Genomic DNA, 17,762 nt, shown 5'->3' on the forward strand with positions numbered 1-17,762 from the left:
TTAGGATTTAACAAATTTAACTACAAAAATTATTTTTCTAATAAAGTTAGGCATTAAGGAAATATTTTGTTTTTTAACTATTAGTGTTTGAGTATGGCGAATTGTCTCTATTTTTTATAATATTCATTAGCATTTGGTCTATATTAGTAATATTTTAGAAAGTAGGATATAAATCCTTTTGACATTCAATAAAATGATAATAAAAATAAATTGGCAATTATCAAAATAATTAACTTTTATTTAAAAATAAGAAAATAAAAAAAAATCAACCAAAAAGAAAAAAAGCTCGTGGCATCATATGAGTCACGTGATTCATATAAAGTAAAAACGTGTGCCATCCTTTTGGCGTATAATAATTCGCACATGTTCCATTTATTATGTTATAATTTAGGTACAGTTACGTCACATTCAAGTTTTGGATCATCATTAAATTCATTATTCTGCTTTTTTACACTTATTTCACCGAACAACTATTTATTAACTTATAAATTTATACTTATTAATTATTTTAATATACAAAATAATTTTATTTTTAAAATTATTATTTTAATACAAATCATACGTTAAATTAATATTTTACATTAAAAATTACCTTTAATAATATAGAGAGACAATAATATACCCATTATAAAATTCAAGGTAAGTTCATCATGTAATAATTATTTAAGGGACAAAAGTAGTTATTCAAAATGGGTAAGGGAATCGGACTGGACTGGCCCATTTAGTAGCTATGGACAATAAAATAAACTAAAGCATGGATATGGAATTTGATTTGCCATCGCAAAATTGTGAAATGGAATCATCCAATTATTATATTTTAGAATCACGTAATCAGCTTATTATATTCGATATAATAATACAATTAAAACCGCACGTTCTGTAATGAAGTGAGATTGGAGAGCTGAGAACAGGACAGCCCATCTTATTCTAATTCTCTTAGATTGAAGTCATCCGATATCTTTCACACTGCTTTAAATTAATTTATTTAAATATTGTATTTAATTTATTTAATCTTTTGAACTCTAAATTCGTGGTCAAAATCCAATTCATTATAATCTGTTTAGTTTTTTCATTTATGAGATGTGACGAGCGAAAAATTTCAATTTTCAAATTTGAATTTTTTTAACACAGTAAAAATTATCTTTACTATTATTAGACTTTTCAATAAATAAAAATAAAAAACGCGGTAAAAAAAAATTGATGTACCTATTCTAATAAGTCACCACAGTATAGCACGTGGTGGTATATGTAACCATTTTGGTTTGGCACGGGGAAATCGAATTTATTCTTATCACGGGTGGGAATGTAAAACATATTAATTTAATATTACACGTGTACAAGGCAAACCCTATTCTTCTTTTTATCTTTATCTTTCGCTGAAGTTGCAGTTTCTTCAGCAGTTTCAGCTTTATGTTCAGAATTTATTCCTCCTTGATATGTATATATATATATATATATATATAGTAGCATGAGTGCTTTGGGCAATTAACATTTAATACATAAATGAATTTTGTTTTATCAATCAGATTTTGTTTTTAAATGAAAATAATTTGTTTTGTGCATAAAAAATTTATTTTGGTACTAATTTCTCTCGATCTAATCAAATCGAAACTAAATTTTATTTTTTTTCAAATGATTTTAAGTAGGCAAATATTGACCATGTACATGTGAAAATAATTTAATTTATTCTTAAAAAGCTTTTTTTCTACATAAGATTGAACCTTAATTGATAAAATAAACCGTAAATGTAATAGAACATACGAACAATGGCACACAACATTGTTTTGTTGTTCAATTATGACAATAATTTTCATCTTAGCTATGGAAAGCTCTCTCAATTATTAAAATTGATTCTTACGTCTCATTTTATATGATTTGGCAAAGCACATATATTACATATTTAATTAATAAAAGTTATTTTGCCTTTCTTTACTCTTAGTATCTCGTTAAAATACTAAAAAGCATTAATTCAATAAATAATTATAAAAATTATTATGAAAAATAATTATTTATAAAATTTATTAAATTTAAAAACTTTACGAATATTTTAAAATATCAGAAAAATAAATAACAAGTAAATAAAATTAGATGAAAAAATATTCACTTGCCTGAATTAATTATGAAAAGAAAAAAAGTAAAAGGGGTCTCTTTCCAATGAATGAAATTCTTGTAACCTATCATTACATGGAAGAAAAAAACAAGAAAAGTGTGGAAATGGATGGATAAATAATCAAATTGGAAACGGCAGTTGAAGATTTGTGACATTATATTAAAATTACAGTTGAACGACTTCCTTTCATTCCTTCCTCCAAAAATATCTGAATTTTAGCAAGGGCCCCACGTATAACACAAGTCACGATTTCATGTGGTACCTATTGCAATCCCATGGATTGTTGGCCCAACAAAATTATTTATTAGAAAGAAAAAATTAAACTTCTAAAATTAATTACAAAAAAGAAAAAATGAATGTCACGTGTGAATCATTAGGGCAAGTTATGAGTCATTTTCCTTTTCAAATGTAAATTAATTTCTTAATTCTCTACTGTATCGTTAGTATCTTGTCTTATCAATAATTATTTTATTTATTAAAAGCGCATCTAATTTTAACGAGTAAATAGGTAAAATTAATTATTTAAATTATATTAACTATTTTTCTCAATTTATGCAAAAAGACTTAGAATTATAATACCAAATTATATCTAAAAAAAAGCACCATCTTTTGTAATATTGCCAATGATTTATTATGTGGGATTTATTTTAATTGATCCAGGCTAAAATATATTAGGCAATTATTTTTTAACAATTATTGATCAATCATTTTTGTTTAAAAGGATAAAAAGATTACTTCAAAAGAAAAAAAAAAAGAGAGCATGAAAAGATATCTCAACAAACCAATTAATGGTCAAATATGATTGATCAAGATGAATGGTAATGCTGTAGTAATACTGTAATAGTATGAGGTGGGGATATTATTGCTAAAAAGAGAGAATGGGAAAAAGAACTAAAGGAGGATAGTTTGTACTATCAATTAATCCCTTTTTGAGAAGGTCTATGCTTATCATAATTACGAATCACAGAAATCATCTGTCAATGGAAAATTACTTGCTTAGACCATATGAACATAAACATAGAAATCCCAATTGCTCATCTCATCAGAAAAATAAAAAATGTCACAAAATTGGAAAGAGCAGTAAAATAACAAAGCATATTACTCCATAAACATAGAAATCAATAAATGAACAATTGATGAAATGTCTCCCAGGTAGAGAACAGGAAAAAAAAAAAAAAAGAGATCTTCTTTGTGAAGTTAAGTTCGTAAGAGAGCGACAGAACAAAGAAAAAGAACATGTACATAATTTATTGAAGGCCGTAACCAAGATTTTGTGAAGAAGATTTCTGATACTGCACCTGAGAATTACAGTCGATCTGCTTTCTTGATTTCTTTCAGAAACTGTTTCTTGAGGACAACCACAATGACACTAACGTTATCTTTGCTTCCTCTACCAATTGCTAGCTCAACTAACAATGTTGCTGCCTCAGCTGCACGTCCTTTGCTGGAGATTTCTTGAGATTTTCTTCTCATTCGCCCACTTAAACATCTCCTCACAATCTGGCATGCAACTTCATTTGAAATAGCATCCCATAAACCATCGCTGGCTAGTATCAGGAACTCATCGTTTTCGGTCCGCTCTTTCACAGTAACTTCAGGTTTGGAGATGACAAACGGCTTGAGATACTGATCACCTGCATTTTTAGAATTAATTATAATATTATACCGACTGTATTTATTCGTTTCATAAGTTTCCAGTAAAGACGATAGTCCAAAGTCTTTATTTGTAATCCGTTGTAAAACAGTGATTATTTCATGTTCAATGGGCTGAGTTGTGCCACGTGTTTTTGGCTGCCTCTCTTTCTGGAAAATATAATACTGAAAAACGTTTTCTAGATTTTTTTTTTGAGTGATATTTCACCTGTTAGAACTTATTATACTTCCGAATGTATTTCGTGACAGCATGATCATTTATTTATTTATTTGATATTTAGAACACTTAAAAAAATTTAGTCAATAAAAAATATTTTCTTTCTTCATTAAAATTAAGTCAAATGGTGAAAAATGACTTCTTTTTAAGAAAGGGAACCATTTTCACGATGTTGTTAAACTTATTACAAAAAAGAAAAAATTACAAATAAGGATATTTTAAAATTAATCTTATCAACTCGAGAAACTCAATATTAGTTATCTTAATGACTGTTTTATTGAACCATTCTTCACTATTTTTGTATTTTTCTCATGTTTAAATTTTTTATTGATAAGGTTTAAGTTTATTTGAGTGGAGATCTATTTTGTGATTTCAATTTATGCATGCATATAGCTTTATGAGATGACTATTTAATGAATCAAGTGATTATGCATAGCTTGTTACCAATTAAATTGCAAAGGAATATGGGAAAAGAATTTTAGTTGCATACCTATAGATCTTGAAGTGGCAAGAACTCCAAGAACACGCGGTCCGTTCCAGTTTATAATTCTTCCACCAGCAGCTTCAACTCTCTCCAATTCATCAGGTCTGTCAGGCTTTGCACAAAACAATTTATATTTCAATCTCATCAGGAAAAAGTAATAAGCTGTACAACAGTATCTATATGGACCTTTCTTACAGTATTACCTTATGATCAACGGATAATGGTACAGCAACACCAGCCCTGCAAAGAACCGCCCTGGAATCCCCACAATTTGCCACCACTACCTCATCTTTGCCCACCACCGCCACCACCGCCGTCGATCCCACCATTTTATCGTTCCCTACTTCCTCATCCATCCTCTGAAAACACCCTTCCATTACTTTCTCCCATTCTATTCCTCTCCCTTCCTTACTTTCCACTATCTCCTCCTCAAGCACTCTGTGAAATCTGTCTCTGCATGCCTCCGCCACCCGTGCACCACCGTGGCCGTCGTAAACCCCAAAAAAGTCGTATTTTTCCCTTCCTTTACTCTTAAAACCTAATTCTACTCTCACTGCATCCTCCATCTCTCTCCTCCTCCCTATCACCGACGCTGATCCATATGATATGCGCGTAACCTGCAAATCGTCGCTGTTCTCTAATTTGTCTTCTTCAAAACCGGATGAAAAGACTTCTTTTTTAGAGGAAGTGTTATCTGAAGGAGACGTTAATGATAAGGATATTTCAGCCGAACAATCACTTGTTTTTGCTTCTTGAACACCGTGGATAGAATCTTTCTTCTCTTCCCCAGGGATGGTGACATTCGTCGTCTTGGTTCGACAAGTGTATTTCAGTCGCCGGATTCTCAACCTTCTACGGCGAGAATTGATAGTCTTGATGATGGTAAGTTGTTGATTCATGTCACCGGAATGTGACGTGGACAGCCGAAGAGAGCAAAACAGACTTGAAAATCACAAAAATCTCGAAGTCTTCTTGATCATTTGCATGAATTGAGAAAGAACAAAAGGAAGAAGCAGAAAGCGAAAGGCATAGGTGTCAGTATAAATAGAAATGATTAAAAGGCATTGAATATTTGCCGTTAGATTAATTTGGTCCATTTGGTCAGTGCCACATGGGGCTCTACTCTCCACTAGCTAGGATTTTTCAAATGAGACGTGGACGGCAGAGATAATTTTGGGAGAACGTGGAGGATGGATCTGTCAGTTCGTGATTCGGTTTGGTGGGACAGTGGGCCCGGATGTGTAAGTCTAGAAGTTATTACGTGGCGTCTCGTGCTACGAAAGTCTTTCCATGCTTTTTGGCTTTTGAAAGCGTTTCTGTCTGACAAGGAAATTACAGCATTTATTTTTGACTTTGACAGATTAGGAATACACGTGTTAAAACATAAGGGATCGCGTGTCCGACTTGGACCTCGTACCATGTGTCCATCTCCGATATTTTGGTCTCTTGCTGACGTGGGATCCCTGCAGTGACTAGTAAGGTGTAATAGAATTCTATTGATTTAATTTAATGGTAATAAAGAACTGAAAATATCACGAGTTTTGATTATGTGACAGGAGCAGAAGCTGACCGACATACGTGTGAATGTTTAATTGGAAGTTGTCATGTGGAGACTTTTATCTCGAAAGCATTTTTAACGTGTAAAAAAACAAACTCATTACACCTAACCATTGGAAGAAAAAAAAATTTTAAAACTTTTTGGCATATGGAAGAAGACTACATGGAAGTTCTTTCAGAAACATGATCGTTAAACCTAATCCAAAACAACCCTCTTCTTGAGCAAACAATTTCAAGGATAAATAATCAAATTTGAATTTACAAGTAAACTGATTGATTCAGAAGAATCAGGTGTCCAAGAAGATGACCATGTCTCATCTGTATAATCTTCTCTGGTCTTCACTGGTGTTTCTTCTGTATATAGAGTAGGTTTGGGAGGTACCTCTAGACTTTCCAAATCTCCTTCAAGCATCTCCACAACTTTATTCATTGAAGGACGATCATTAGGCTTCATTTGTATACACCATAAACCTACCATTATAATTTTCTTAGCTATTTTTTCTTCTTCCTCTGAAGCATTTCTAATTGCAACATTTCCATCAATGACTTCATTGTAGACCCAGTTGGGGAAGTAGGCTTGGCTGGAATTTTCTGCCACTGCATTCAAATTCTTCTTCTTTCCAACCATTTCCATTAACAACATTCCAAAACTATAAACATCAGCCTTGTATGTAACGCCACCTATGTTTCTGTAAAACAATTCTGGTGCTATATATCCTATTGTTCCTCTTGCTGCAGTCAGGGCCACTGTGCTGTCACTTGTTTTATGAAGTTTAGCAAGTCCAAAATCAGAAACCTTGGGAACAAAATTCTCATCAAGAAGAATGTTATGAGGTTTAATGTCGAAATGCAGAATTTGCATCTCACAACCGCGGTGTAGATAATCAATTCCACGAGCCACTCCGAGGGATATCTCATGCATTTGTTTCCAACTCAAATGAGTATTCCCTTCTCGAGACAGAACGTATTTATCAAGAGACCCATTTGGCATGTAATCATAAACAAGAGCACGTTTTGATCCATCAGCACAAAAACCGATTAACTGCACTACATTAACATGGTGAACCTGACCAATGGATGCAACTTCATTGATAAATTCTTGGCCATTTCCTTTGGCCTTACCTAGCATTTTTATTGCTGCAAAACGGCCACTGCGAAGCTTTCCTTTATACACAGAGCCATAGCCACCTTGACCCAACTTATCCTTAAAACCGTTGGTCATTTTCCTAACATCTGAGTAAGAGTACCTTACTGGGCCAAGGTTGTTCTTATTTTGCAGGAATTCTTCAATATTTTTGTACATCGATGAATGCCTCCTTGACCATGTGTAGATCAAGAATGCCATCACACACGGGGTGCAGGAAATAGATCTTGCTAGAATGAGGATTCCTATGTGAGAAAATTTTAGAAAGTGTCATATAGTTGGCACTTAACAAGTGAAGTATGTTGCAGAATTCATAATCCAAGGACTAACTGCTTACCAATGATCGCCAGTATCAAGTTCACGTTTGCTGCCAAAAAAGGAAAAAAAATGAAAATTAAAGCAGTCAGTAATATGGCTAAAAAGCAGGAATCATGAAGCTCACTACCCCATTCCAAAATCCTCTAGACAGAGCTTTTGCAAGGAGACATATGACTTCTATTGTCTTTGTGAAGACTTCTTGCATATTAATGATAAGGTTGGTTGTACGTTTCGCCATCATGTGTATGCACATTGATGCAAATTATATGACCATTAACTTCAAATTTTATAAACAATGATAACTGTCTAATTATCAAACTATCATGTAGGTGCTATTTGCTATGGCTAATTAATCTTTAAAAAGGGAACTGTTAAGGAAAAAAAACATGACAAAGTATAGAAGAAATCCTCACATATGATCCAGACTGTTAAGTCCCTGAAATACTTTGCGACTGCAATCATTGCGAAGAATAGTATCAGCCCCCAAAGTATATAAAATAAAATATGAAGAAGAGTCATTCTTTTAGAAAAACCCTGCAGTTTAGTACTGGTAAATTCATTGGTCAGCCTATGGTTGAAATAATGCAGCATCCATTGGGAAGGGGAAAAATTAGGGTTAGTAACCAAATAAACCCAAAGCTTAATTGAAATTCCAATACAAAGAAACTGGATGAACTGAAATAAAATACAAGGACTTTATTTGTACCTGTTGAGCAGCCTGTAGGCCTAGCCAGGCCATTTTCAAGAAAGCAATATTCTTTTCCTCTGCACATTTCACAGATAACTAAGTGCCAAGAAAGTTCAAACCCATATGCAAGATCACTGTAGATGTCCGTATATGAAACGTTTTCGCCAACCCTTGGAGGCAACAACGACAAAACCATCAAGTCTACTCTGCAGGAGTTTTCCACATCCGTTATGCTGCTAAAGTTATCCATAACATAAGAGTAATTTCCATTAATGCAAGGAGCAGTGTCAACATAAAGAGGAGAATTCACCGGCTTTGAACACTTGAAGAAAACAATAATCTTTGGTTCTCTGCCATTCCGATCCCACCTCAGCGAATTCCATCTCCAGTCATACGGATCCCAAAAGCTGAAGTTGGCTCCAGTCAAAGAATATCTAGGGAGAGAAGAGCAATTATCGTACTTAACCGTAAAATCGACGACTCTGAGAGTGGCGTTGTTGTAGTTAATAGCTTGTACAAGGTATTTTCCAGAATACAAGTACAGAGAAGTTAGGTTGTTCTCACAAGAGAATTCATATGATCGATAACCGCAGTTTTCTGGGTCGCCTTTTAATCGGAAAGGGAAGCTTATGTTGTGCAGATGACCACAAGAAGAAGGAGCACAGATATGGTTAACCTGGGAAATGCAATGTTCGAATTGGATGTAAATGACAAGAGCAAAAAGACCAGCAAAACGAAGCTTTGCACTATCCATTAGAAGAGAAAGATTGAAGGTTAAACCAGATAATCAGACCGACAATTAATACGCGTTGTTAGGAAAATAATTACGACTTTCGGTCAAAGATAAACTATAGAAATTTGAAAATTTCAGCCCAAACTCTCTAATACTATCACCCAACCAAGTCAACCTTTCACGCGCCCTAATGACAAAAATTGAGTGCTATTAAGTACATAAATTTGCATAACCCACGAATCTCCCCTCCCTCTCAAAAAAGTTTATAAACTTCTTCAATTTTAAGGGACTTGCTTGACAATATAGGTAGAGAGAAATGACGACTTGATAAGAAAGTTGCAAAATTTATGTTCTTTAATAGATAACATTTGAGAATTTTAAGTATATAAAATTTCTTAACTTCAATATTATTAGACATAAGTTGTAAATTTAACATTGAAAATCGTTTGCATGCAACAATAGAAAAATAAAGGCTAAATAGACAAAAGTCGAAAACTTCAGGGACCTTAAATGGAGTTTCCAGTGGATAGGGGGTGCGCTAACACAGTCCTGGAAGCTGGAGACAAACAGTTGACTTTGACCTGCCTTCTTGCATAAAGCCAGAAATGGTAGCTACAGCAACCCAACTTGTCATTTGAAATCCAATCTAACTGCAAGAATTAATAGTTCAGCAAAACCAAATCCTTAAAATTGCAACCCAAGAAAATTTTATTTCTTTGGAAATGAATCTCTCGTTCTTTTACCTTTTGATGCTAATTCTTGTCTGCTATGGAGAGAGTATTAATGAATGCCAAGAATCAAGATGTGGAAAAAATGGCCCAGCCATTCGATTTCCTTTCCGGCTCAAGAACAGACAACCGGACCATTGTGGCCTTCCTGGGTTCGATGTTTCTTGCACAGAAACAGAAGATACATTGATAGATCTGCCAAGTTCAGTCAAACTCTACATCGACAAAATTGATTATGTATCTCAGGTTATTTACACATCAGACCCTAATAATTGCCTTCCAAAACAGCTCTTAAACTTCAATTTGGTTGATTCTCCTTTCAAATTCGAAGGAAGCTTCCGATCTGATTACGTATTCTTCAATTGTTCTTCAATAGATAGAAACTTATACCTGTCTATGCCTTGTTTGAGTGTTCCTGGTTATGATGTCCATGCCTTTGCTACTGATTATCCTGTCGCAAGCCTTGCCCTTACATCTTGTACAAAGATGTATAATGTTTCTTCAGTTCCTATGGATTTCATTAGCAGAGACAATGTTCTTAGTTTGAATTGGTCAAACCCAGCATGTGGGTCTTGTGAAGCACAAGGCAAGTATTGTAGATTGAAGCAGAATACTAATTCTAAACCTAAAACTGAATGCTTTGACAAGCCAAAGCCATCTAGAAATATCGGTATGAAGTTAATGGCTGCAGGTATAGCTTTGGGTGTTTTTCTTCTTGTATCAGTGGGGTTAGTATTCTACTGGCTTTACACATCGGATAAAGCAGAAAAAGAAAATCAAAGAAGGGTTCAAAAGTTTCTGGAGGATTATAAAACTCTTAAACCCACTAGGTATTCCTATTCTGATATAAAAAGGATTACAAATCAATTTAAGGACAAACTAGGCCAAGGAGCATATGGAACAGTGTTTAAAGGAAAGCTTTCTAATGAGATTTTTGTGGCTGTGAAAATCCTCAACAATTCAACAGGAAATGGGGAAGAGTTCATTAATGAAGTTGGGACAATGGCAAGAATTCGCCATGTCAATGTGGTTCGCTTTGTTGGGTATTGTGCAGATGGATTTAGAAGAGCTTTAGTTTATGAATACCTACCAAATGAATCACTACAGAAGTTCATATTTTCCGATCATGGAAAGGATCTTCTTGGCTGGGAGAAGCTTCAAGATATTGCACTTGGAATAGCTGAAGGAATCGAATATCTCCATCAAGGGTGCGATCAGCGAATTCTCCATTTCGATATCAAGCCTCACAATATCTTATTAGATGACAATTTCAATCCAAAGATTTCTGATTTTGGTCTTGCCAAGTTATGCTCTAAAGATCAGAGCGCCATTTCGATGTCTACAGCTCGAGGCACAATGGGTTACGTTGCACCTGAAGTGTTCTCTAGAAACTTCGGAAATGTGTCATACAAATCAGATGTTTATAGTTTTGGAATGGTGTTACTAGACATGGTTAAAGGGAAGAAAAACGTAGAGTTCGCAGATGCTAACCATGTCTACTTCCCGGAGTGGGTATACAAGTGTCTGGATCAAGGAGAAGAGCTAAGAATCCAGATTAAAGAAGAAAGTGATGAACAAATTGCAAAGAAACTGATAATTGTAGGACTTTGGTGTGTACAATGGCACCCTGTGGATCGTCTCTCAATGAAAGCTGTAGTTCAAATGTTGAAAGGAGAAGGAAACAAGTTAACAATGCCTCCTAATCCATTTGCCTCTGCAGTGTCTAATGCAAATGTGACAAGGAGGCATCTTCACCAAGATTTAGCAGTCATACCTGAAGCAGAGGGATTAGATGTTCATACTCTGTAATTTTTCTTTTATGGACAATTACGTTCAAAACAGATTTCTTTTGATTTCTGAACCTATTGGGGGCCTGCAAGATTACGGCCCAGATTTATCCAGTCTAAGTCTCGGCCCATATTTTAAAAGAACACGTGATGGTGATATTTAGAGCACAAGAGAGCCCCAGGCCCATAATAGACAAATACTGATGATACACAGCCTAGCCCATCTGTCAATGGCCTTGTTAAGGGTTTTTTTCTGTTTCTCTTAATCTCTTAATATATCTTTAGGTTAGGGTTTGTGCATTTTTTTTTTTTTTTCAACTCTAAATTCTCGCTTTTTTTTTTTTTTATTGAAATGTTAAATAACTAGCTAAGAGTTTATTTAATGTTGTATTACATAAAATCGATGGTCTAACTATAAATATAAGAGTAAACTACGCTTAAATTTCTAAATTATATCTTAATTAACACTTTCAACCCTCCGTTTTTATTAAATTATTATAACATCTTTAACTTTTCTTTAAACCCAATATTTGAGTGCTTTTTGATCGACAATACTGATTTTTTTTTTTTTTTTTTGGAAATAAAAAATAATGAATCTAAATCAACAATAGGGATATTGGAAACAAATTGGTAATTAAAATATAATTTAGAAATTCGAACATATTTTGCCCTAGATATATTAATAATATATAAGCCAATGAAGCTTTGCCCTAGTGGCCAAAGTCCCCGACGCTGCCATTTAATTGATTGACGTAATTCTTGCCAAGTGTCTCCTAAAAAAAAAAAAATGCAATACATGATTTTTTTTTATTCCCCAAAGTCATAGGCTCGCTAAGAAAGCTAATTCTACATTATTAACAAGAGAAATGGTCAAAGCATGGTAATAATTTTTTTTTTTAAAAGGAAACAGTAGCTGCAATTTTCTCCAGGTAAACAGAAATGTAAGAAAAATAGAGAACATGCATCATATGCCTGCCTAATTTTGAGGTTTCAAATTTACATCAATATGTTTTCTGTACAGCTGAAGGACCGTGGTTATCTATCTGTAAATACAGATCATGGGACTTGTTTGATCTAAGCTTACCCGAGTCCAGTACTGGGACTTGTAGTTACAAGGGCCTCACCTCACCGATTATTCTTCTGTTTGAGTGGCCGGGCCTGGAGCATTATCAAGAAAAAAATCCTCGACTGAAAGAAGAAAGACATTCTATCAAAACCTGCACACCGAAGTTCTAATGGAATTCATTTGAGGGCAAAACAAAAAGAAAAGAAAAGAAATCACATGTACCAATATCATTTTGCTCTGGCGAATCAAGTAATATATCAGAACCGGAATAATTTCCAAGCTGTCCATGATCTGTTGAATATGTAAAAGGTGTAATTTGCACAACTCAAAAAAAATAAAATAAAATAAAATAGTTTCCAAGGTTATAAATCAAGGTAATACAGCTCTAGCATAACTGATGTCAACGCTTATATTTTTACCATGCAGTTCTAGAAATCACAACTGATGAGTTGCATCTCACCTTCAACATTTGTCAAGTCTGCAGCTAGATCTGAGAAGCTAAGATTCCAGGGAATCTGACAAAATGGTTGAAGAGATTCCTTAGAATTGTCAGTACCACAATCAGGTCCAGGAAGCAACCCCTCTTGACTGGTCATATGAGATGCATATGCCGAGTCAAGTGATGTGTCCAAGCTCAAATCTGATATTTCTGTTGGGGTGAAAGGAACGGATGCAACTGATGTAGGACTTAAAGCCATCTCCAACTTGACACCAGGAACACCTGGTAGTAAGTCAGCTGATCTGCCATTCATCACCATCCTTCAAAAAACAGCAAAGCAGTAAGGTTGCAGCAACATAAACCTAAGCATTTTCACTTAATTCCTGCTAAATTATCTGATAAGTTGAATAATACTGAGGCAAAGGAATGTTTAATGAGTTGAGTTAATACTTATTGAAAATCACAAAGAAGCTAATGGAAATGCTGGTAAGAAGCGGCGTTATGATCCAAAAATAACAGGGAATATATCATGTGTCCATGAGCATCATACAGAAAAAGGTCAAGCAGATGCCCTTTATTGTCAAATTTCACTTCATAATTGATTTCTCGGATATGATATATGCTTATGTTCGGACAATGAAATTCGGGTGAGGGATTTTGTAGAACCCATGGATTTGTCACAAAACCTCATTGGTTAATAAAAATATTTGAGAAAACCCTCTACCCACTAAAATATCTCATCCCATAGGGTCTTGAAAACCCATGTAGGATATTCCTCCAAAAAAATTAGGAATTGGGATTTTGTTAAATCCCTCATTTTAGTCAATGGATACACTTCTTTATTCCAAATTTTTACATTTCAGTTTCATGGATTTAGTTTGAATACCGAACAAGAGAAATCATATACATCATTCCATTGATTTAAAATGCTCAATCCAAATGTAGCCTAAAAGATGAAAAACTAGAACATTTGAACCAAATACATTAAATTCAATGAAGAAAAACTAACATGAGGAACTCACTCTTTCCCAGAATTTAATTGCGCTGAATGGAAATCTCCTGATGCAGGCATTTCATTTACCACATGAGAGCCAGGTACTCCCATAGGGCCAATCTGGCGGTGATCTGTTGATGGGATTGGAGGCTGCTGAGCAGTGGTGTATCCCATAGGTAGATTGTTGACTGAACTACAGAAAAAGGTAAAACAGCCCTTATCAACAAACAGGACTCTGGAAGTTAAAATTAGCACCATAAGTACCAGAAACAAAAAGCATCAAAAGTAATATCATTTTCAAAAGTTTTAGAATACAGAACATTCAGACTCCCTTACCTAGATCCTGCTCCCTCCCAATCCCACAAAAAAAGGACAAAAGACAAATAGATGCAAGCTAGCCGGTATGGGAAACCTTAAATCGCAACTGGTTACAAAATGCCAACAAATTAAAAACTGACCTCCACCTTATGAGGGAAAACAAAAAGAAGTGATGCAGAATTTGTCTCTTTGCCTTCTTGCCGACCCCAACTAGTTTGGGACTAAGGCTTAGTTGTTGTTGTTGTTGATGTGTAGAAATCTTATAGAAAATTGCTAGATGACCAAATATTGAACTTGGGGGCAGCAACCTCAGTAAGTTGATTGCATGCCAATTTATCAGACACAATCATGTATTATTATTATTATTATTATTTTTTTCGAACTTCATTGCTATTGAAGATAGTAGAATCTTAAAGGAATAGCTTACCCAGGAAGTGATGAATCCCATTTTCTAATGGAACTTTTGAATGTGCAGGGGACTTCATCTGATAGTACTGATACTCAAGTAATTGATTGAACACCATAATTTGTTTCTTCAGCACTAGCCTCATGTAGTAGGCCTTAAAAAAGTCTGGGTTTTCTTCTTCCAATTTCTGCCATACTAAGGAGAGGAGGAGGAGAACAAAGAAGAAGTCGGTTGTTAAAGCTCTTCGATAAATGCAATTTAATGTAGATCAGAAATTATGGCTCCTATTGACACAATTCTTCCAGACAAAAAGATAATTTTGACCAAACTGAAAAGGGGATCGGAAAAAATAAGGAAAAAGAAAATCTTTATTAACAACATTTTATTTTAATAATCATGTATATCCAGAAGCTCTCAATAAACATGATATGGCTAGCAGGCAGTAGCAGAAAGTTATAAAAATTTCCATATGACCATCGAGAATTTGTCGAGAACTTATAAGTGACTGGTAAAACATGAAAGGTCATGTTAAGCAGCATGATGCCATTCATATGGAAAAACTAAAGCAAACTTGTACAAAGGTTTCACTGACTTACCTAAGGTTGTAAAACCAGGCTCAATTCTTGCTTGATGCAAGAGGGTATTTACCACCTCGCTTCTATTCATATACAGTTGCAGACACCTTTCTATCAGATTCTGCACCTAAACACCATTTAACATTTAAAGGAAAAAGTAGAATTAAGGTTCAGTTTATTTTCATCTGATAAAATAACGCAATGATACTAATGTAGATTAACATCGAATCAAATGTCTTACAATTTCAATATCTCGGTGTGTAACTTTTCTGCTGTTGTTGCTTGAAACAGACACTGGATCAGAGTTCACCGCCTCAGGTGAGTTATTTTGTTGGTTGCTTGGTGACTCATGTGATGTTTGTTTTGAAAATTTTACTTCCAGAGAATCCTGTGAATCCTTTAAAGGTCTCGAGTCAGTTTGAAACCAAAAAGGAACAACTAGGTGATGACAGAGGGAGCATTTCAATCTTGAGGAGTTGTAATTTAATTAGCATCTTTCAATGGTCTAGTTAGGAAATTACTCCACCAGATTTAACAGTTTTGCAACATAACTTTTAAGTCCACAATGTTTGTGCAGTGTGCATTATGAAAAACACAACTTCTTTGCCAGCCTTAAAAATTTCTTAATAACAGGTTTTCCCGATGTGACAATTGCTCGAAACAAGCTTCTGATTACCATACATGGTAACAATATGATGTGATAAGACTTGAGCTAATTTGTCCGAGAGTTTCACAAAGAGATAAAGAAATAATAAGCCAAAGAAATAAAAACCTCTAACATCTTCATTTCAATTCAATGCGTGCAGCAAGCAATCTTGGGTATAGGATCTTTATTGATGCTGCCAACTTTTCAGGACCCAGAATAAATCAAATAATTTTGAGTTGAAACCCTACAGTGCCTGCATACATGAAGTAGTTTCATATGAAGCATCAGAAATAAACGGTAATATAATTTGTACATACCAGAAATGTGGTTTAAAAAAAAAACAATAGACATTAGAATCAGACTCCAAATGCTATGTTAAACAGAGTGGAAACTTTCTGTTTCCCATTGGAATCTAGATAAAGCAATTAAGTTCACTAAGTATATAATTTTCAATATAGTCATATTCAATTTCCATTTAGTAGACTAACAAGACTAGATAAGGTAGAAACAATAAAATATTTTTTTCATTAAAAAAAAAAAAAAGTAAATACTAACTGTTATTACATACGCTTAACACCTAAAACTCTCTGTTCAGAAGATAGAAAACTTACAGAAAATAAATTGAATTTAAAAAATAAAAATAAACTTTTGTGATAGTATTAAGTACTATCTCGCTTTCCAAAAATTTTGATTATCTCACCAGGGGTCTCTCTTTCTCTGGTTCAAAAATGACAGTTCACCGACGAAAGCATATCACAGTCTCGACGGTTCATTGTCCTGCATTTTCTCGTCAACCAAACAATAAATGAGACTAAAACAGCGCGAACAGAACAAATTAATCATTCCTATTTCCTAGGGTTATAAATACTACCGAAGCTGGATAGTGAAGAAGTTGAGCTCTGCAAATTAGTGTCGGTTATTTTATTGTGGACTTTTGGGCTCGGTTATTGGGCTTCAGACTATGGATCGGCACCCACCTTTTAAAAATAACTAAAAAGTTACTTTTTTTTTTTTTTTTTTCGCAGTTAAAGGTAAGAATAAGAATCCTTTTATAGTAGTTGCGGTTACAGGTTCGGTAACGGCCGGATCACGTGAAGTTGATGGCTTTATTTGGGAACTTGGCTGAGGAGTTGGTTGTGTGTGAGCAAAACGTTACATGGTCTCCGTGCGTCACCATGTCCAAATGGAACACATCCCTAAATTCCCGAGACGGCGAGACCAAATCAACATTTTCTCAAATGTCTGAGTCCTTTTTTTTTTTTTTTTCTTGCTATAATTTCCAATTTACCATTATATTCTATAAAATTCAATTAATAAGATAATTTCTTTTCATATTTTATAAAATTCAATTGATAAGATAAATTTTCAATAATTTTCACTTTCAATATGTAATTTGAAGACCTTCTAAAAAATATATATGTAATTTGAAGACATATTTGATATCGTTCTCTCTTAGTAAGAAATAAACTCTTCACAACAGCCCTGTAATTTCATTTGTTTCATATGTTATTTTTCATAGTTATTTTCTACCTTTATGTTTGGATATAACGAACAAAATAAAATAAATTTATTTTTCTTTTTTTAGAAATGACAAATTTTTAAAAGAAATAAAATATTATTAAGAAAAATTGGCTATTATGTTCTCACTTAAATAATTAGGTATTTCAGAAAATAGTTAAAATTTGTTAATTAATTTGAGGTATCTAAATCATGTAATAAAAATGAATGAAATTCTCGTATTCCTCCATTTATTTTATTTTCAAACTTTAGAGATTGAAGATATATAGATCCGAGTGAAAAATAAATGAAATATTTTTTTCTTCTTTATTTTTTCTCCTCTCTGCCTTTTCCTAAATATTTTATATAGTTGTTTTCCTTCTTTAAAAAAATACATGCATC

General features: G+C 33.8%; 4 protein-coding genes across 9 annotated transcripts; 1 reads left to right on the forward strand and 3 right to left on the reverse strand.

The window, feature by feature from the left end:
• Positions 1-3,191: 3,191 nt before the first annotated feature.
• LOC105648349 (putative protein phosphatase 2C 8) lies at positions 3,192-5,495 on the reverse strand. Its single transcript, XM_012234707.4, has 3 exons — positions 4,668-5,495; positions 4,471-4,576; positions 3,192-3,744 (listed from the first exon to the last, which is right to left on the reverse strand). The coding sequence occupies exons 1-3, from the start codon at positions 5,361-5,363 to the stop codon at positions 3,416-3,418; spliced, it is 1,131 nt and encodes a 376-aa protein (XP_012090097.1). The 5' UTR covers positions 5,364-5,495; the 3' UTR covers positions 3,192-3,415.
• A 639-nt stretch (positions 5,496-6,134) lies between these two features.
• Positions 6,135-9,083, reverse strand: LOC105648350 (rust resistance kinase Lr10). 3 transcript variants are annotated; one of them, XM_089726665.1, is made up of 5 exons: positions 8,482-8,677; positions 8,190-8,377; positions 7,897-7,935; positions 7,503-7,532; positions 6,135-7,410 (listed from the first exon to the last, which is right to left on the reverse strand). In XM_089726665.1, the coding sequence occupies exons 1-5, from the start codon at positions 8,526-8,528 to the stop codon at positions 6,254-6,256; spliced, it is 1,461 nt and encodes a 486-aa protein (XP_089582791.1). In that variant the 5' UTR covers positions 8,529-8,677; the 3' UTR covers positions 6,135-6,253. The 3 variants fall into 3 exon arrangements, with proteins under 3 accessions (XP_089582791.1, XP_012090098.1, XP_012090099.1); XM_012234708.4 differs by having other exon boundaries at positions 8,190-9,083; XM_012234709.4 differs by lacking the exon at positions 7,897-7,935 and having other exon boundaries at positions 8,190-9,083.
• Positions 9,084-9,429: 346 nt separating this feature from the next.
• LOC105648351 (rust resistance kinase Lr10) lies at positions 9,430-11,893 on the forward strand. Its single transcript, XM_012234710.4, has one exon. The coding sequence runs from the start codon at positions 9,627-9,629 to the stop codon at positions 11,439-11,441; it is 1,815 nt and encodes a 604-aa protein (XP_012090100.1). The 5' UTR covers positions 9,430-9,626; the 3' UTR covers positions 11,442-11,893.
• A 393-nt stretch (positions 11,894-12,286) lies between these two features.
• LOC105648352 (uncharacterized) lies at positions 12,287-16,758 on the reverse strand. Of its 4 annotated transcripts, none has more exons than XM_020685070.3 (9): positions 16,564-16,758; positions 15,990-16,116; positions 15,459-15,605; positions 15,239-15,344; positions 14,664-14,837; positions 13,947-14,106; positions 12,946-13,244; positions 12,708-12,776; positions 12,287-12,636 (listed from the first exon to the last, which is right to left on the reverse strand). In XM_020685070.3, exons 2-9 carry the CDS (start codon positions 16,002-16,004, stop codon positions 12,545-12,547), a joined length of 1,062 nt encoding a protein of 353 aa, XP_020540729.1. In that variant the 5' UTR covers positions 16,005-16,116; positions 16,564-16,758; the 3' UTR covers positions 12,287-12,544. The 4 variants fall into 4 exon arrangements, with proteins under 4 accessions (XP_020540729.1, XP_020540728.1, XP_012090102.1 ...); XM_020685069.3 differs by having other exon boundaries at positions 15,459-15,614; XM_012234712.4 differs by having other exon boundaries at positions 12,287-12,607; positions 15,459-15,614; positions 16,564-16,757.
• Between the last annotated feature and the right edge of the window lie 1,004 nt (positions 16,759-17,762).

The sequence above is a fragment of the Jatropha curcas genome, chromosome 10 (assembly GCF_041381405.1).
Source record: "Jatropha curcas cultivar XTBG-Jc1 chromosome 10, XTBG_Jcur_1.0, whole genome shotgun sequence".
In the NCBI taxonomy this organism is placed as follows: domain Eukaryota; kingdom Viridiplantae; phylum Streptophyta; class Magnoliopsida; order Malpighiales; family Euphorbiaceae; genus Jatropha; species Jatropha curcas.